Below are 18,638 nucleotides of genomic sequence, written 5' to 3'. Positions count from 1 at the left end.
CGAGAATTCGCCCAGAATTTATAGAAATTGAGGCAACCGTTTGAATAGGTGTCTCTTGAAATCCTTGCGTACATCTGTTGGAAGTGACTGTTAAAAATGAACAGATGCACCTATTCAAAAACTTTTGAAAATAAAATTCCCTTTCGGGGGCGTTGCCCCCACAACCTGATCGGGCAAGTTGATCCCTGTTGCGCAGTGGCAAACACTAGTCCGGACGGCAAATCATTCGCAAAACAAAAAATAAATACATACAAAATGATGAAAAATATCTAACATATTTTAGTGCTAAATCTCATGCTTGATTAAACCTAACCCATTATGAATAAAGACACGACATAACACACCCCACAGCCTATGTGAGCAATCATTAAGGTAGCCCCAAAAAATATTCATGAAATTAGGTAAATCTTTCTCAGATCTCTCTCCTGTCAATATTCACATGGCAAGAAAACCCATTTTTCTCTTAGCTGTAATAAGCTTGTTGATTTGCTCAGCATGGCAGATTGGAACATTCTTAATCAAAGGAAGAAAAATAATGTTGTTTCTGGTTCTGGTTTGAAGAAATACTGTGAAAGTTGGAGGATTAATAATGAGTTGAACAACATAAGACAATTTGAGGTTGTCCCTCAAGAATGTATTGGTTACATAGGGAAATATAAGAGATCAAGTCAGTACAAAGCAGATTGTGAGAGGGCAATTGAAGAATGCCAAGTGTATTTGAGTAGTCGCTGTAATTCTGTGAAAGTTGGTGAAGGGAAAGGTGCATGGATCTTTGATGTTGATGACACATTGTTGTCCACTGTGCAATATTTCAAGAGTCATGGATTTGGGTAATCCCCTCCCTTCTCCCCTCTTACTTTGTGTTTTGCTTTACTATTGAGTATGTTTGGAAAAGCTTAAATTATAGGGGTGTTTGATTGCCATTTTTAGGTAAAAATGCATTTTAGAATAGTAATTTGATGGAAGTATGTGGATGAAAAATAAGAAATTTTTTTTGATTTATGTGTAATATTATTTTAATAAAAAATATGTTATTAAAAAGAAGAGGGAGAAAAATGCATTTTGATAAAAATGACTACTAAACGAGGGCTATAACTTAAACTGACCAAACAGTACTTTTTATTCACACATTTTGTAAAATCCACAACTTACTAATTAAATATTCCGTGGAATCACAATTTATAAGCACATAAAAGACACACAACAAACAAGCACGCATTGGTGCCAAAAGGCTTGGGATGGCTCATGTTTGACACGACTCGATCTTGTGACTAGTTGGTTTGAGCCTAGTTCACCATTGCTTTGCTTGGTTTGTTTCAATGAGGTAGTTTGAGGTAGCCGTCGAGTGAGGCATACTTCCACATCAAATAAAGATGAAGATAAAGCAACATGGGCTAGCTACTCCTCTCTATAAGTTTTATTTTTTTTTAGATGAAACTTAAGAGCTTGTTCGATTCCCATTTTTCTAAAAATACATTTTTCTCTCTTTTTTTTTTTTAACCAAACATTTTTCAATAAAATCATATTAAATGCAAATTCAAAAATTTTCTTTATTTTTTAACCACACATTCTCCACTAATCTATTATTTTAAAATACATTTTTCCAATTTAATGGGGATTGAACAAGTCCTAAGACTCAAACGAGCACAAAGATTCTAAAATTGGTTTGTTCAAATGAGTCATCATCTTGCGAGACATGTTAATTTCAACTTCACGTCGAATAAAGTTGAAAAAATAAATCAACGTATAAGAACTTGGGCTATTTCCTTTAATAAACATTTTAAAATGAAAATCCAAGTCTTAATACCGTGCATCCCACTTTGACATCCCTAACCCCTTATAAAATATTGTGCATGAGAATTCAATTATATTGTCCTCAAGCTATAAGAGTTAATTGTGTTGATCATGAGTGTTTTAGGGGGGAAGAAATTGAATATTACATCATTTGAAGGCTGGATGGAGAATTGCAAAGCACCAGTTCTTGATCCTACACTCAGCTTGTTCCATGAGATTAAAGGAAGAGGCTTTAAGATTTTTTTTGATTTGAACCAGAAGAGAATCCTTAAGAGATGCCACTGTAGACAACCTTCTCTAGGTTGGATATCATGGCTGGTCTGGTCTTATATTAAGGTACATTTCCAACAATTTTTTTCTTTGTTTTTCCCAATTATATATTAGTTGAATTGAGAATCTAACTTTTAATCTTTTAAATGAAATGTTTCAACATGATATGAGTAGAATCAAGTTGTGTTGATCATTGCACCAGACAATTGAATATAAATTTAATCTATATATATAAAGAGACATGTTGAAAATTAAATTTGCTCATTTTCTAATAGTACAAGCTTTTAAATGAAGTGATACCGACTCTTAGTACATTCCACAACTTGCTCTAATTCTATGTCCAATCCGACGAACTGAAACATCTTAATAGTTAGAGGAAAAGAAAGTAAAAACGATTCCCATAGTAGCAATGAGTGAAATGGGAGAAACTTAACTGTGAATCAGGATTGTGAGAGAGCAATACAAGCGAATAAAAATTAATTGTTTTAGTATAAGATCCTAGTGACTAATGGATGTTATAGGGTACATATTTTCATTTAATTTAATCGTACTATTTTGACTTGGAATGGGGACCTGAGTGATGAAAACAGAAGTATACAAGCAACACTACAAAGCAGAAGCTAGACAAAAGTTGGTTAATGAGGGGTACAATATCTGGGGAATCATTGGTGATCGATGGAGCAGTTTTGATGGAAATCCAAAGGCTAAAAGAACATTCGAGTTTCCAAATTCTTTGTACTATGTTTCTTAAAATCTAAGCAATATTTGTTCAATAAGGATAATATCCATTGCACTATGCCAGTGGAAGTGCTTTTTGGGTGTGGTATAAGTATATATATGCACTTTGTGATGTTCTATTTAAGATTCTAATATTATCGACTTGTTATAATTACTTCACATTTAAACTTGTAAATTGTCAAATGTGTATGCATGCAAGTACATGCAGGTGCACCCGTAGATATGTGTGGTGAGAGTATTACGCGATTCTTAGATAATATGTCAGTTTCAATATGTTATATTAAAAAATAATATTTAAAATACAAGATAAATTGATAATTTTCATCAGGACTCGTCGATGCAAAGGACTATCCTTGTAATGTTCACTTTTGGTGACGCAAAGTTATGGTCACATTTCATTATTTTCCATGGACAAAATTTTGGGTAATTGCTCATAATTATTTTTTCTTCCATCCAATTTTACTTATTTTTCATTTTTCAAATAATTCATCTATTTTGATTTTTCCCAATGTTGCTACATTTAGAGGTGACAAAGGCGCCGAACCGTTTGTTGGCTCTTGGGCTCAATTCATCTCGAATTGATTTATAGGTAGTTCATGTTCAAATTGAGATAAATTATGGACCGAGCTCATGATCCAACTCATTTTGGGGTCATGGATTGACTTGTGGATAACTCGACTCGGCTCATGATACTCGGGAACTAAAGAATCAAGTCGACTATAATTTGTGGATATGATTCGAATTCGAGGGTCTAAGGTTGGACATAACAATTGCTATCTAATTAAATCCAACGAATTAATTAATTACCCAAATGACATGCTCTAGGGCAACCAATTATTATATTTTTATGAAATAACATCCCATTAACTGAGTGACACGTGTCCTACCTACTTTTTGCTGTTAATAGGAACCAGATTTGTGCGACCCCATAAAAAGATCCGGTGGCTTCCCAGTTGCCCCTTTGGCCAACTGAAAGAGCATAATATTTTTATAATGAAATTTATAATAAAATAATATATCTTAAAAGATTAAAATTCTTGAACCCCCAATTGCATACCCCTAGAGTGTATTGTCACAACCCAATCAAGTGGGACCTGCAAACATGACACACCATAAACTTCAAAATTAAATAGAAATACATAGTTAATTATGTATTAAATAATAACTATGATTTTTTTCTTGAAAAATGACAATTAAAAAATACAAGGAGAATCGGATGGTTTTTATTCGAAAATTCGTCAATTGACAAAAAGTCAAGTGTTTAATCATAATTTGGCCAATTTTAAGAAGGATAAAGTGATATTTTAACATTTCATTATATCAAAGCATGAAGAAAAAATTATATCGACTGTCCCAAACATTTCAACAATGTCCAATGTGATTTCAAACCATTTCATAAATGTGTATTGAAAGGACATGTACAGATTTTGTCAGTTGATAAAAAAATATTCATCATCCCTTATCCACCCACCTCTAATTTTGCATATAGAACTAACCTCCTTTGCCTTAACTGTTAAGCCTTACAATTGTTGTCGTCGCTTGAGCTGCAATCATAGTAGTATCGGACATGGTAGTCGCCTCATTTCCTTCCTCTCTGCCTCTCACTTTTTTTTTCATCAACTTAATTTCTTACTCCTAATAGGAATCTTTAAAGAACTACGAATCAATAATACATATAGATAAATGATTGTTTTATAATTTTTTCTTATTATTTTGTCTTTTGACAAATTTTTCAATGGAAATTTTAGAGGTCCTTTGGCATATATTTATTAAATAGTTGGAATCACATTACATGTTATTGAAAAGTTTAGAATCTCAATATAAATTAATTAAATGTTAAAACACCATTTTGCTATTTTGAAAAAATGGTCAATCATGGTCATACACTTGATTTTTGGTTAAAAATTATCTATAGATCATACTATCGTATATATATATTTTTTTAAAATTTAAAAGGTATACATTATGATTTAAAATGTTTAAAATCAAGAAAAAAGCTGCAGTTTTTCCCCCCCCCCCCCCCCCAATTAATTTTGATTATAATGGGGAAAATAGAGATTTTTTTATTTTTTATTTTTATAAATGGATGGTTGTAAAAGAATGAAAAAATTTCGATTTACGTATAATATTATTTTATTAAAAATTGTGTTATTAAAAATAAGAAAAAGAAAAATTTAGGGCTTGTTTGAGCCACATTATTTTAAAAAAAAATACATTCTTCAACAGTGATTCGACATCGTTTCAATCACACATTTTTCAATAAAATAATATATAAGTAAATCTAAAACTTTTTCTCATTTTTAATCACATATTTTTCATTGATTTGACATGAATAATGCATTTTTTTCCTAAAATGTGACTTAAACATGGACTTAATTTAATTTGATGAGATGTAAAAGGACCAAATGGGGCATAATTAAGGGTTGTGTTTTTTAATATAAAAAACCAAGCGTGGTGTATACGCGCTAACTGACTCGCGTTTTCCGAGTTCACCCGGAGTATTAAATATTAGCCAAACCCAAACAGAAGAGGCAAAGTAAGGCCGTTCAATTCTTTTGGGCACTCGCCAGTGACGGAATTCCCCATACGCCAGTTGAATTCCACAAAGAACACACACGCGTGTATATCTTTTTTTATACGTATAAGTATGTATATCTATGATCAACTAATATGGGCGTGTCCCTTTGATTTTTAATCGCACAAGAATTTGATAAGGAGCTGTTCAAATATCATTTGGTGATTCTTTTGCGATTTTAGGTAAGAGTTTCTATACCCTTTCGATATTTATGCAAAGTTGCAATTTCTGTAATTGTAATTGGTAGATTTTTTCAACGATGACCCACGTCGATTTTTTATTTTTTATTTTTAATATCTTTTTAAGGGGTTGTTGATTAATATTGATTGGATTCTTTAAGTTTATGGATTTTTATCTGCACATGTGTATTTGTTAGATCGCTTCGGATTTTTATTTTTGTTAAGGCAGGATTGAATTATATATATATTTTTTCCTTTTCTTTTGTGAGTATTTTTTCTCCTTTTGTTTTATGCATGCCTGCCTATTATTAATTTTATTTTCATAATTAATTTTGCTTTCAGGCCTGTTGAATTGATATGATCATATGAGGTTGACATTTTATTTTTTTTGGTAAAGATGATAGCTTTATGCAGTTTATCCTAATGTAGAGTTATAGAATAGCCTAGAACTTTATTAAATGAATTCTAATCATTAGTATGATGCTTGTCAATGAGTTACAATATTTTCTCACATGCATTGCAACACGTGCTTTCATTATCTTTCATTCCAGGTTTCAAATTTTAGGCTTCATTTAGTCATACATTCATTTTAGGTGAATTCACAAGCTATTGGTTTTCGAGCTCTACAAGGCCAAATGTTTAACAATTAATTTTTGAGATATGCCATGTAAAATTGTCTGTGCAGGTTTTAATTGTTATTGTAGTACTATTATAATATTCGGACAGTTTACATTTTTTGTATTTGGATATCCTATCTGAGTAAAAATGAACTTTATAAGATACATGACCTTAGGATCATAACGCAAAAAAGTGAAGTCAAGTTAAGTTTTTAGATGAATCTAACATTGTCTAGTGTATAATTCGTGGTTCTGCTATTATTTTTGGGGAGAGAACGACATGACTGATTTTGTTGCTAGTAGTACAGAAGCTCTCACCTGCTGGTCATAGTGCCATAGAAGCATACAATAGAAGCTCTCATTCGTACCCAAGACTTCGAGTTGAGCTTATAATGCATTCAGCATTTTGATCCTCAAAAATTTCTGGCAAGACTGTGAGCAGATCTAGAAAAAGAATGTTTCCATTACCCTGATTTTGTAGAACGTCAGCTGAAGTTGCTATTTATACAAGTCAAGATGGATGCAAAACCTTCTTTATCTATTCAAAGATCAGGTGCAAGACAACTTAGTAACTTTGGCATTTCTGGGACGATGCCTTCTTCTTTTCCTGTACTGCCAACTCCTCTGGGAGAAAGATATCCTAAACTAACAGACTCCCATCAGGTCTCCATGGAGAGGGAACTCATGCAACATTCTCCAGCTGTTATTTCACCAATGTCATCCAACAGTGGGGTAGTTGGCCATTTATTTTCTTCATCCTCGGGATTTTCTACCGATCTTCATTTTTCATCTGTCCCACAACAAGAAAACCATCCAAGGCAATCTCATCTCATATCCCAATCAACTAATAGTGGGACATCACTTGTGTTGCCTGATTCTGTTGATTCTGAAGTTCCTCGATCCACAGCATCAAGTCACTATGACAAGGAAGAAAACAACCCCTCTTGGTGTACAGATACGCTGCCTGATTTTCTTGATTATCCGATAAGTTCGTCTATCCAGAATAATCAACTAGAAAGGAGCAACCACGGTGGCATTGCCATTCCATCTGAGGATCTTACTAAACATAATGATTGGCAGGAATGGGCTGATCAGCTTATCACTGATAATGGTGCTTTGACTGCTGACTTGAACGAGCTCCTTGCTGATGCAAGTATAGCAGTTCCAGAACCAAAGGTTGATGTTATTTTCTTTATTCATCCATCTCTTCTTACATTTATTTATTTTATTTTTTTATAATTTATTATTATTATTATTATTTTTTGTACAATAGAGAAGGAATTGACTAGGTTCTTGATCCTTGTTCTGTTAATGCAGATACATCATCATATGTCCAATCTGCCAACAAATTTCTCAATACAGCATCCCAATAATCAGCTCCCAGTTACACCTGGAGAAACTTGCACGGCTGTTGCTCAATCATCTTCTGCAAATTGTGCTCAAACCAAGCAACGAATGCGTTGGACACCAGAACTTCATGAAGCCTTTGTGGAGGCAGTCAACAAGCTTGGTGGAAGTGAAAGTAACTCTTCCTTTAACACTTAAAAGTCATTTGGTATAAAATATCTGGCAGCTACTCACATCACTCATTCTATTATTGACCACAGGAGCCACTCCTAAGGGTGTCCTAAAGCGAATGAAAGTTGAAGGTTTGACCATCTATCACGTAAAAAGCCACCTACAGGTTTGTTGTATTCTTCTGTCATGACCATTTTCTTAACTTGCATTGGTGGATCCCTGTCTACTCAGTTTGTTATCTTTTTCCTGAACTGCAGAAATACCGAACAGCTAGATACAAACCAGATACAACAGAAGGTGTGCATTTGCTATAATTTTTATATTTTGATTTATATAGTTTCTTATTGCAATCAGTGCTCTAATATTTAATTCTATAAGTTCATAATCTTTAACAAATAATCAAATTTCATCTGAGCCAAATCCATTTTATGTGCTGAAGTTAATAATTCTTATACGCAGTAATTAATGTCGCTCAGTGTAAATGCCATTTATGGTTCAATCTGCTAGAATTGTCACCGTGACTAATTTCGATACATATACAACATATCTATCTTTACACACACACACACATAGAAACCCCACAGATATATATTGTCATATACCCCATGTTTGAGCCACATTTTAGTGAAAAAATGTATTATTCATATCAAATCAATGGAAAATGTGTGGCTAAAAAATAAGGAAAAATTTTAGATCTGCGTGTAATATTATTTTATTAAAAAATGTATGGTCGAAATGATATCAAATTACTGTTGAAGAATATATTTTTTTGAAAATAATGTGGCTCAAACGAGCCCATAATAAGCTAAATAGTGAATATCACGTAATTAGATATTAAGAGACTGTTTGGGAGGGATTTTTTATCCCAAAAAATTGATTTTTTGACCGTTATTTCACTATTCCAATCGTAATTTTTGACTTCTTCTCTCATAGATGAACTTCCTTTTCTTTTAACGGTCAAAAAATCAATTCTCAAAATCCCTCCCAAACGGGCCTTAAAGTTAGAATTGAGCATATTACAACACTTTGTATCTCTATGCTGCTACGATACTAAAAAAGGGTTCACCACAAAAAATTTAAGTTCAAAATCGTCCCTTCATAACTCTTGAACTTGAACGCGATGCCTGTACCATGAACATATCTTTCTTATCACCCTGTTTCACTTAGCATTAATCACAAACAGACCATCTTCAATGATGTCTCCGGTTCATGATTGTCATTGGCTTTTTGGATATGCTATATGTTTACGATACATATGAAGAGTAATCTTTGTTGTCACTTTAAGAAACCTATTTATTCCTTTGCAGAATCTTCAGAAAAAAACCCGACCTCTATTGAAGATCTGTCATCTCTAGACATGAAAACGTAAGTTACTTCTTTTACTTAAAGTTCATGGCTTGCAGTTGGTGTAGATTTTGGATTTGGAGAATCAATTGCATCTGAACCTCTGAGCATGATATTTAATAATTTCAATAGAACTTTTAGTCTAAATGTGTTCCCTTAAATTTGCCTCCTCTTCTGATTTTCTGGCTTTGCCCGTGTTTGTAGGATGAGGAACCTCCTTTGCTGCACTCAGCTTCTTTTAATTTTTTGAATAGAGATGTGCCTCATTTCTTCTTTCCATTGTGCGATTGTTTGCCTTGCCTTCTGCATTTCTACCGGGGACCAAACATTGACAACCACACTTCATATCTTTGCCCTATGGTGTTCTTCTCCCAGATATTCTCATAGAATAACATGGATGATAGATAGATATAATCTCTCTTGGATTTTGTCGAGAGAACAGGATTAATATACTTTCAATTCCTAAAAGGAGATTGAGGGATGATAGTGCTGATCTATGACACGGAATTATACATTATGATTAAGTAGTTTGTTAGAAAATATGGATGTCTGTTGTCCTAAAGTCCATAGTATTCAGAAATATATTAGTAGCCGGAAGATTAATCTGTGACGTGTGTGGATGATCTGGATTTAACAAATATAATTGTGCTTTCAACGAGAATGGAGGAACTTGTCAAATATTTTGAAGTTTAATATCTTAGAAAAATTGCAAAGATGTGGATGCATTTATAACTGAACTGAATTTCTTTTTTGTTTGCTATATCCCCAATGTTTTGTGCCTGATTGTGTGCTTGTCTGTTTTCGAATAGGGGCATTGAGATCACTGAAGCTTTGAGAATGCAAATGGAAGTCCAAAAGCAGCTTCATGAGCAGCTTGAGGTATGAATTCATACAGCATATTGGTTTTAACTTGAAGATGGCATATAATATATCCATATATTACATTCCCAAGTCGTATGTGGATGATGCGACATTTACTAATTGATATATTGATTACCCACACTTCTTGCTGTGAGCATGATTAATTGCTACAAATATTTCAGAAATCCTGAAATGTATATAAATATGTACTAAAGCAGTCTTGTATTATTGTCACGTCTTGGCAATTTATTGAGGGATCTTTTTTCAACTATCATTCAATTTGTGGATGGTAAAGTATCTTAAGGTTGCATTGTTACTGTCTTGTTTGATAAGATCCCTATTGTCAAATCTGCAACCTTGTGAAAATGCTGTAGCTTTATCAAGATTTTACAACTGGTGTTTTAATGTACATATTCAAAGGCAAATTAAGGATTAAATTTCCGAGTGTGACTCTAGCAGTTTTGGTTATTCCCTTCACACATAATTTCTAATTATCCTTCTGCAGATTCAAAGAAATTTGCAACTCAGAATAGAAGAACAAGGGCGTCACCTTCAGATGATGTTTGAGAAGCAGTGTAAATCGGGTATGGACTTGCTGAAGGGGACTTCATCTGCAACTGAGAACCCATTAAAGGAGTTCACAGATGCAGTGGGAAATGCTCCCTCCAAAGATGATTCAGGAGTACCAGTCGACAATTGCGAAACAGGAGGGAGATCAGCAGGGGAAAATTATCAGGATGGGGGAGAGAAACATAAAGATCAGGCGACTGAAGTTGCTGGATATTGTGAGGCAAATGTAGCTGGCTCCTCCAATTTGCCACCATCCAAGCGTGCTAAAGTGCATAGTTAGTTTTTCTAACTCCTCTCAAGATTGAATTGACAAGGAACTGTAAACTCCGTGGTCCTTAGGATGAATTCTTATGGGCATTGGCTTGTGTTCTCCTCAACTTTTAGCTTATAAGCAACTTAATTTGTGACTTTTGCTTGTCAAATACTTCAATTCTTCTTTCATACTGTCTTTGAGTCGTGTATATGACCGACCGAGGAATTTTGGTTTGAAAATGAAGCCGCCTTTTTGCTCCATGGTAAGCATTATGATCTCTGTGAGAGTTAAGCTTTGTACTTGTTATTCATCAATAATATGTTCTTCATGTACATCCAGCCGCTGAGGGTTTCGCTTATATTAACTTTCGTTACAATCATGATCGTTGCATTTGTGTTTATATTTAAATCAAGTCACTCCATTCATATTCTTTATTTCGCTATGCATTAAAAGAGAGGTTCATGATTAAGGCTGTTTACCAGTATTCATTTCTATCTTGATTATATCGTGTGTGATGTAACATTATTAATTTTGGCTAAATGACACTATAGGTTTTATGACAATTACTTGAAATGCATTTGGATAACATCCTTTTTCGATTGGATATGGCTTTGACTATCCCTGCAGCCCGCCAATTAGTTAGACATATTTTAGTGAATGGGCGTATAGTAGATATGCCATAATGCCAAGTTATCGCGACAAACCTTGAGGTATTATTATGACGAAGGATGGACAAAAGTTTAGAATTCTAATTCAAAATTCGCTTGACTCATCCCCTCGCGTGGATTTAACCTTTTGACTCTTCATCCATTCCAATATAAAGGATTATTCAATCAAATAATACATAGTAAATGGGTCAAATTGAAAATAAATGAATTGTTAGCCGTACAATATTATTTTAAAAAAAAAAAGGAAAAAAAAAAAAAAGAAAAGAGAAAAAAGTGTAATGGAGCCGAATCCCCAAACCTTTATGAAATTAGGCAATACAAGGGCCTTGGGAGGAATCTGCCCAATCTACCCAAGGGTTTGTTAGTTGACCAAAAAATAAGATTTCATTGGACTATTATTAAGAAGGGTAAAACGGTAAATATATTCTTAACTAAAATTATTAAAAAATAAACACAAACTCAGAAATTTAAAAATATAAAAATAAAAATGGAAAATGTAAAGCTTATTCTTCTTCCACCACCAACTCGTTTCTTGTAGGCCGCGGGCACAAGATCAATGCCACTTACATCCACTACTAACCATTTAGGCTTTTAAGGAGTAATGCTATATTACTGTTGATGCTAAAATATTATCCTATGTGACAGTATATGCAAGTCCAATTAGATGTGTTTCATAGCACTTTAATTAAATTTATTATTTAATGTCATCTACGGGGATGATGTTTTAGCATCAGTGATGTTAAATAACATTATTTCATATAAAGACTACTATCCTTCTATCTAACCGAATAACATTCCACATCGATACCTCATTAGAACCACTTCCCACGTAAATTCATCTAAAGTATTAAAATCATCTTCTTTTGGAAGCTTTGGCTGTGCCTTTTGTCATTTATGCATTTATTTGTCAATGTTAATCCTCACAATTCTGAGTTGTCAAAGTTGAAATTAGTTAATCCCTCATTTTTCAAATTTAGTTTCTCTGTGTAATGGAGATAGTATCTCCTTATTTATGTTTATGCATCCAAAACTCGATCCTTCTTCTCTAGTTGTTAGTTTTAACTCTGATGTCCCCTTCCATTTGTACATCAATTCTTGATTTTAACTCTCTAACCCTGTACTTGCCGGTTGTGTTCGGTATGCATTTAAAAGAAGAAACTGAATCAGAATGCTCAGCCAAAACCGGAATTATTCCAGTAGGTCTTGACAGCATATAGAATAGGCATCTCATCAGCATTTCGACCTTGAGACTTCCTCAGAAGAGTTATATATACTTCCTTGAGTTTTGACTTTCATATACTTGTATTTCTTTGAATGATATGCAGTTTTTGAGTTAAGTACATGACACTTTGAAATTTTTGTTTTGAAATGAAAATGAAGCCACCTTTTTGTACACAAGAGACGCTTAGGATGAACCTAATAAAGGCAATGGATATCAATCGATGCTATCCGAAATAGTATGGATTGTGCTAAACTTACTTGCTAAACAGCATATTTGCAACTAAAATTCGAAAACCATATATTCATGTTTGTAAGCTTATTTCTTCTTCACCAAGCTAAAGTCGAACGATATTGTAGATTCCATAAACAAATTCTATAAACCATTTAGGCTTTTCATAGTTAAAGGTAACATATCCCACAACCAATCCGAGTAATACTCCACATCCGTACCCAAGGAGAACAACTTGCCATGTGAATCCATCTAAAATGTCGTACTCATCATCTTGTCCCAGCAACATGGGAAGCTTCGTCTGTACTTCATCATTTTTACATATCTTTGTCAAGGGGCGTCCACATAATTCTGAGTTCCCAACAAATGAGTCGTTGTTAAATGTTAAAAACTGCTCTTGCACAGGTATGGACCCAACAAGATGATTGTATGAAAGGTTAAGGACTGACAAAAATGTCAATCTAGTTAATTGCCAGGGAATCTGTCCTGCCAATTGGTTTGAACGAAGGTCCAATGTTTCGAGTGAAGTCAAATTTTCTAGCGATGGTGGGATATGGCCGGTAAAATTGTTATAAGATAAGTTCAGAGATCGTAGGAACTTAAGTTTTCCTATTGAACTTGGAATCTCTCCTTGGAATTTGTTGTGGGATAGATCAATGCTTGTATAGGTCTTTCTGATGAGAATCGACTCAAGCTCGATCTCTTTTAACAAAATGGTTAAAGGATATGTATAATATGGGTATATTTCCATTTCCTTTTCCTTTTCACTCACATTCATAATGGCTTTGAATTGTTCTAGATATCCAATTGGTAGAAGTCCATTGAACTCATTATGGGAGATGTCAAGAATTCGCAACTTAGAGAAGGGTAGCCTTGCCTTTGATGAAGCAGGTATTCGACCATGGAATTTGTTGAACTTCAATATAAGAACTCGAAGCTCTGGAAGACTTCCCATCCATCCAGGGAAAGGGCCACTTATCTTGTTGTGTCCGATATCTACGACTTCCAGCAGCTTACAGTTTCTCCAGGTTTGGGGAAATGATCCTTTCAATTGATTCTTGGATAAGATAACATGCTTCAGTTTACATCCTTTCGGAGATATTGCAGGAATTGTGCCATGAAAATGATTATTCATCAAATTCAAAAACTTCAGCCCTTTACTGATCAAGTTTTTGAAACAATTTGGAATTGTTCCTTCCAAACTATTATGATCAAGAAAAAGATATTCAAGGAAACTAACATTGCAAATGAATGATAGAATGTTACCTGAAAAATTATTTTGGCTCAGAGTAAGAACCCTTAATCTACTAAGTTTAGAGATGGTTTTGGGAAACTGCCCACTCAAATGGTTTCCACTGAGATCAAGAAATTGCAATTTTTCTAAATCTCCAACCTCAGATGGAACAGTTCCAGTAAGATTGTTGGAGCAAAGTTTCAGAAATTGAAGTTTTGCTAGATTCCTGATCGTTGGAGGTATAGGACTTGAAAATGAATTCTTAGATAGATCAAGGATTTCCAGATTGGGCATCAAATGGAAAAAATCTGGGATTGAACCAGATAATAAGTTGTACTGTAAGCGAAGATCTTTCAACTTCCTTAGCTTGCCCTGATTGCTGAATAATGATTTTGAAATTTCACCAGTCAAGTAGTTTCGTGACAAATCAAGATATGTAAGGTTCTGGCACAAGAGTATGAAATCAGGAAATTCCAAAGTGATGTTGTTGCTGTGAAAGCTGAGGTGTGTCAGTAAGGGGAAACCTTGGAATTTAGACCAGTTTGGAGTTTCTAAGATATTGAGTCCAAAATCTAAGTACCATGCTTTTTGAAGATCACTAATTTGATATGGAACTGGACCACTGAGACTGTTGCCATATAAACTAATGTACCGAAGCTCGGTCAAATTTCCAATTTCCGGTGGAATTATGCCTAGGAATTCATTGTTGCTCAAGTCTAAGATAGTGAGCTTCGAGAGACTGCCAATAGTAGATGGTATAAACCCGCTGAAATTGTTATTTTGAAGGTTGAAATGTGTGAGATTTGAAACTAAAGCAAAATCGAGTTGTTGGAGCGTGCCATTAATGTTTGCATGAGATAAATTTATCTCAGAAGTCGAACCCTCAGTATTGCACACAATCCCTTGCCATCTACATAGATTCGTATGATCGTCGAGGTTCCATGAATCGAGAAAATCGTGAGATAATAAGGTGTTCTTCCATCTTACAAGAGTCTCTGCTTCTGTTTTCGCGGATGATTCAATTTGTAGTGGAATTAAAGAGAAAAGAAGAATATAAAGAAGGAAAATGGGGATTATTTTTGATGTTTCCATGCCTGTGCTTTGCTCAATGTGACATTGCATTTCACGTTTAATTCTTCTTATATAGCAGTAGTAGATAGGAAGAGAGGCATGCAATTCAAAGCGTCCCATTCTGAACGCGTCCACAAGAAATTATAACGATCTGATATTCATTTTTATCTTCCCCAATAGTCAAAAAGAATGAAAAGAAAAACTTGAGGCCAGATTACTTTAATGTTAACTTTGATCAGTCAAGTGCAGAGGCCATGGAAACTGAAGAATTAACCTTCGAGTCTTCCACTAAGAGATCAAAAAGTTCTGAGTCTTCCACCATGAGATCTAAAAATTCCAAACTAAATGAGATGATTAAGAGACCGTCTTAGCTTAGAAATACTTGGTCATCTTTGTACTTAAAGATACAAATTTGTAAATTCATCTATGAGATATTGAACTAGCGACTTCTACTTTATTTACCCATAATATTCTAAACGGCCAAATGGATTGCACGCGTTTTAATATCTCTATAAGTGGTGTGAAAGCATGAGGAGCGAACAGAACTAGATACCCTGGCAGTCCATGCTGCAAAAGATGAGGGTTCGCCCTTGGTCTACTCAGATCAGGGGCCCAGATAACGCTTGAAACATTCTGCCTGGGGAGTATTGCAACACCTAAACTCAAAGGTGGAATCAGAGATTACCGAATCATTAATGATGCAACCGAGAAAGAACCCCTTAAAGGTGGGAAATTCTCTCGATAAATATGCTCAGTAGTCGGGGTGAATTCTTATGGACATTGCCTTGTGTTCTCCTCAACTTTATCTCATAAACAACTTAATTTGTTACTTTCGACTGCCAAAACTTGAATTTCTTTGACATGCAATATTTTAAGTTTATGACATACTGAGAAAATTTGGTTTGAAAATGCGCCCCTTTTTGCTCCATGCATGTATGTCTAATAAGTTGAGCCTTTTGCACATTTTTCTCACCCACGAAGGGGCGGAGCCAGCACCCGGTGAGCCGGCGCGGCCGCCTCTGCTGGATCTAGCAGGAAAGGAATTTCATGTTGATGAAGTTATTATGCTAAATATGTAAAATTGTATCATTATTCACAATTATGATTGTAGCTCATTTGGTAGAACTTTGGTTTTGCAAGTAAGAGGCACCCGGTTCGACTCCCCTCCTTTTCACTTCTTCTTTTATTTTTTCAAACACAATAAATAATAGTTAAATAATTGTATACTATTTTGTTTTAACTAGTACTGATATAGCTTTGTATCTCAATTGGGAATTCCATTTTTATCATATAAGAGGTATGGGATTCGAATCCCTTCACCTCCTCTTCTTCTTTTTAATTTTTTAACACAATAAATAATAATTAAACAATTCTATATTATTAGTTTTTGTTTCTAAAAAATTTCTTTAAAAAAATTTGTTAACTCAAATTATTACTTCATAGTATATACTTTTATTATTAGATTTTATCAATTTATTTTGTAAAATTCAAATTTGGACTATTTAATTATTGATCTTTATTATTTTAAGAGTTTGAAAAAAAAAGATTTCTTTTTTTTTTTTTGGTAAAAATTGCTTTAAAAATCATTGCTTTAAAAATTTATTGACTGAAATTATTATTTCATAATATATACTTTAATTGTTAAGTTTTATCAATTTATTTTGTAAAATTCTTTGTTCTTCTAAGAGTTTGAAAAATATTTTACTTTTTGAGGGCAAAAATAGCTCTAAAATTCATTGTTTTTAAATTTTTGTCTTTATCGATTAACCAGTACATATAAACTTCATCTTGTCTCGCTTAAATTCATAAAAATTTGAAATTAGATAATAGGTATATGACTCAAAAAATGTATTTTTATTCCTTATTATTTTGGGTTGTACTGAATTATATTTTAATATTTGTATTATTTTACATTTTAGTGCTTTTATTTATTGATTGAAGATTCTTTTAATAAAAATTAATTAAATATTAGTAAACAATATCGTTATATTGGGCGGTGTTTGATAAATGCTCCACGCTCCGCCCTAACTCACTCGAGCAGCTAGATCCGTCTTGGCTACGATTAGTCAATAATATTTCTGAATGTACATCCAGCTGCTGAGGAATCTAGTCAACTTTTGATTTGGTTTATGGAGTAGTTTTATATGGTCTCATTAAAACTGTTCGACCACCTTATTTATATGAGAGAAGTGTGGATAGAGAGGTCTTCAGTTTCCAGGAAGATAAGCTGGAGAGAGAAGTCTTCAAGAACGTGGAAATTACGATAATTTCAAGAAAACTCACGTAGTTGCAAGATGAATCCAACCGTTTCCAGAAAGATTCACAGGAGAGAAAAGTCTTGAAGTACTACAGAAAGAAATGGACAGGTCAAGACACGTAGTAGAAGACTAATAAGTTGAGAAGATCTGTGGAAATTAACAATACACCAAACGGAAAGCAACGAAGTTGCAAAGAAAGTGCAATGTCTATTTATGGAGATGTACGAAGTGATATTTAGCCCTTGTTTGATCCTCATCCTTCCAAAATTCCTTTTTTTAAAACTCATTTTCAATTATACATTCTTCAATAAAATAATATTACACGCAAACCAAAAAATTTTCCTTAATTTTTAACCATAAATTTTCTATCAATCTACTATTCAAAATGCATTCTTTCCCTCAAAATGGGATTCAAACAAAGGCTTATACTGGGGTCGTGAAAAGTATTTATGTAGCTGACCTTAAATATGACCTTGTTTGTTACCATTCATTGCTTGCCATTCTTTCCAGGCCTGGAAATCTCTAAATATTACAAGTGAGGTTGGGGAGACTGCCAATTATAGATGTTAATTTTTGAGGTTGAAATGTGTGAGATTCAAAGCCACGGAAAATCGAATTGTTGGAGTGTGCCATTAATGTTTGCATGAGATAAATTTTACCTCAGTTTTGAACCCCCAGTGTTGTACACAATTCCTTGCCATATGGAGAGATTCGTATGGTTGTTGAGGTTCCATGAATGGTAAAAATCATGAGATAATAAGGTGTTCTTCCATCTTACAAGAGCCTCTGCTTTTGTTTTCACAGATGATTCAATTTCTAGTGGAATTAAAGAGAACAGAAGAATATAAAGAAGAAAAATAAGTACTATTATGATGTTTCCATGCCTGCTTTGCTGAATGTGACATTGCATTTCCTCGTTTAATTCTTCTTTTATAACAGCAATTGTTAGAAATGTGACTCAAATAGGAGTCTAAATTACATTAGATTTCTTACCTTTTTTTGGGACTCTTTTAGGACTAGATTTTATATTATAAATACAAGGCTCCTCTTTCAGTATTGTTAAGAAGCCTTTTGCTGTATTGTGTTCTCCTTTCATAGTGAATTAATAAAACATCGTTCCGTCTGTCAGTTCTTCTTTTACTTACTTTAATTTTGTTCTTGGGTTATTTGTGATCTTGTTCAATATTTCAATTACAACAAGTGGAATTCATTAAATCTCAATTCCTGCATTATTGGTC

General features: G+C 33.8%; 2 protein-coding genes and 1 pseudogene across 4 annotated transcripts; 2 read left to right on the top strand and 1 right to left on the bottom strand.

Moving 5' to 3' along the window:
- The first annotated feature begins 435 nt into the window (after positions 1–435).
- LOC111394047 lies at positions 436–2,649 on the top strand (annotated as a pseudogene).
- Positions 2,650–5,327: 2,678 nt separating this feature from the next.
- Positions 5,328–11,057, top strand: LOC111393313 (protein PHOSPHATE STARVATION RESPONSE 1-like). 3 transcript variants are annotated; one of them, XM_023018779.1, is made up of 8 exons: positions 5,328–5,559; positions 6,482–7,349; positions 7,491–7,695; positions 7,781–7,857; positions 7,949–7,988; positions 8,999–9,056; positions 9,845–9,914; positions 10,402–11,057. In XM_023018779.1, the coding sequence occupies exons 2-8, from the start codon at positions 6,690–6,692 to the stop codon at positions 10,744–10,746; spliced, it is 1,455 nt and encodes a 484-aa protein (XP_022874547.1). In that variant the 5' UTR covers positions 5,328–5,559; positions 6,482–6,689; the 3' UTR covers positions 10,747–11,057. The 3 variants fall into 3 exon arrangements, with proteins under 3 accessions (XP_022874547.1, XP_022874545.1, XP_022874546.1); XM_023018777.1 differs by having other exon boundaries at positions 5,329–5,559; positions 6,477–7,349; positions 10,402–10,797; XM_023018778.1 differs by having other exon boundaries at positions 5,329–5,559; positions 6,474–7,349; positions 10,402–10,797.
- Positions 11,058–12,942: 1,885 nt separating this feature from the next.
- On the bottom strand, positions 12,943–15,169 carry LOC111394046 (receptor-like protein 12). The gene has a single exon (XM_023019829.1). The coding sequence runs from the start codon at positions 15,161–15,163 to the stop codon at positions 12,944–12,946; it is 2,220 nt and encodes a 739-aa protein (XP_022875597.1). The 5' UTR covers positions 15,164–15,169; the 3' UTR covers position 12,943.
- Between the last annotated feature and the right edge of the window lie 3,469 nt (positions 15,170–18,638).

This window comes from Olea europaea, chromosome 4, assembly GCF_002742605.1.
Source record: "Olea europaea var. sylvestris chromosome 4, O_europaea_v1, whole genome shotgun sequence".
In the NCBI taxonomy this organism is placed as follows: Eukaryota; Viridiplantae; Streptophyta; class Magnoliopsida; order Lamiales; family Oleaceae; genus Olea; species Olea europaea.
The sequence above is the reverse complement of the archived record's forward strand: the minus strand, read 5'-3'. Positions and strand labels throughout refer to the sequence as shown.

What these genes read in the sequence shown, in the direction of transcription:
- LOC111394046 (XM_023019829.1), bottom strand. Translation starts at nt 15,163, where the DNA reads ATGGAAACATCAAAAATAATCCCCATTTTCCTTCTTTATATTCTTCTT.
- LOC111393313 (XM_023018779.1), top strand. Translation starts at nt 6,690, where the DNA reads ATGGATGCAAAACCTTCTTTATCTATTCAAAGATCAGGTGCAAGACAA. An exon ending in ACGTAAAAAGCCACCTACAG is followed by an intron (nt 7,858 to 7,948) that starts GTTTGTTGTATT and finishes CCTGAACTGCAG; the next exon opens with AAATACCGAACAGCTAGATA. An exon ending in CAAACCAGATACAACAGAAG is followed by an intron (nt 7,989 to 8,998) that starts GTGTGCATTTGC and finishes ATTCCTTTGCAG; the next exon opens with AATCTTCAGAAAAAAACCCG.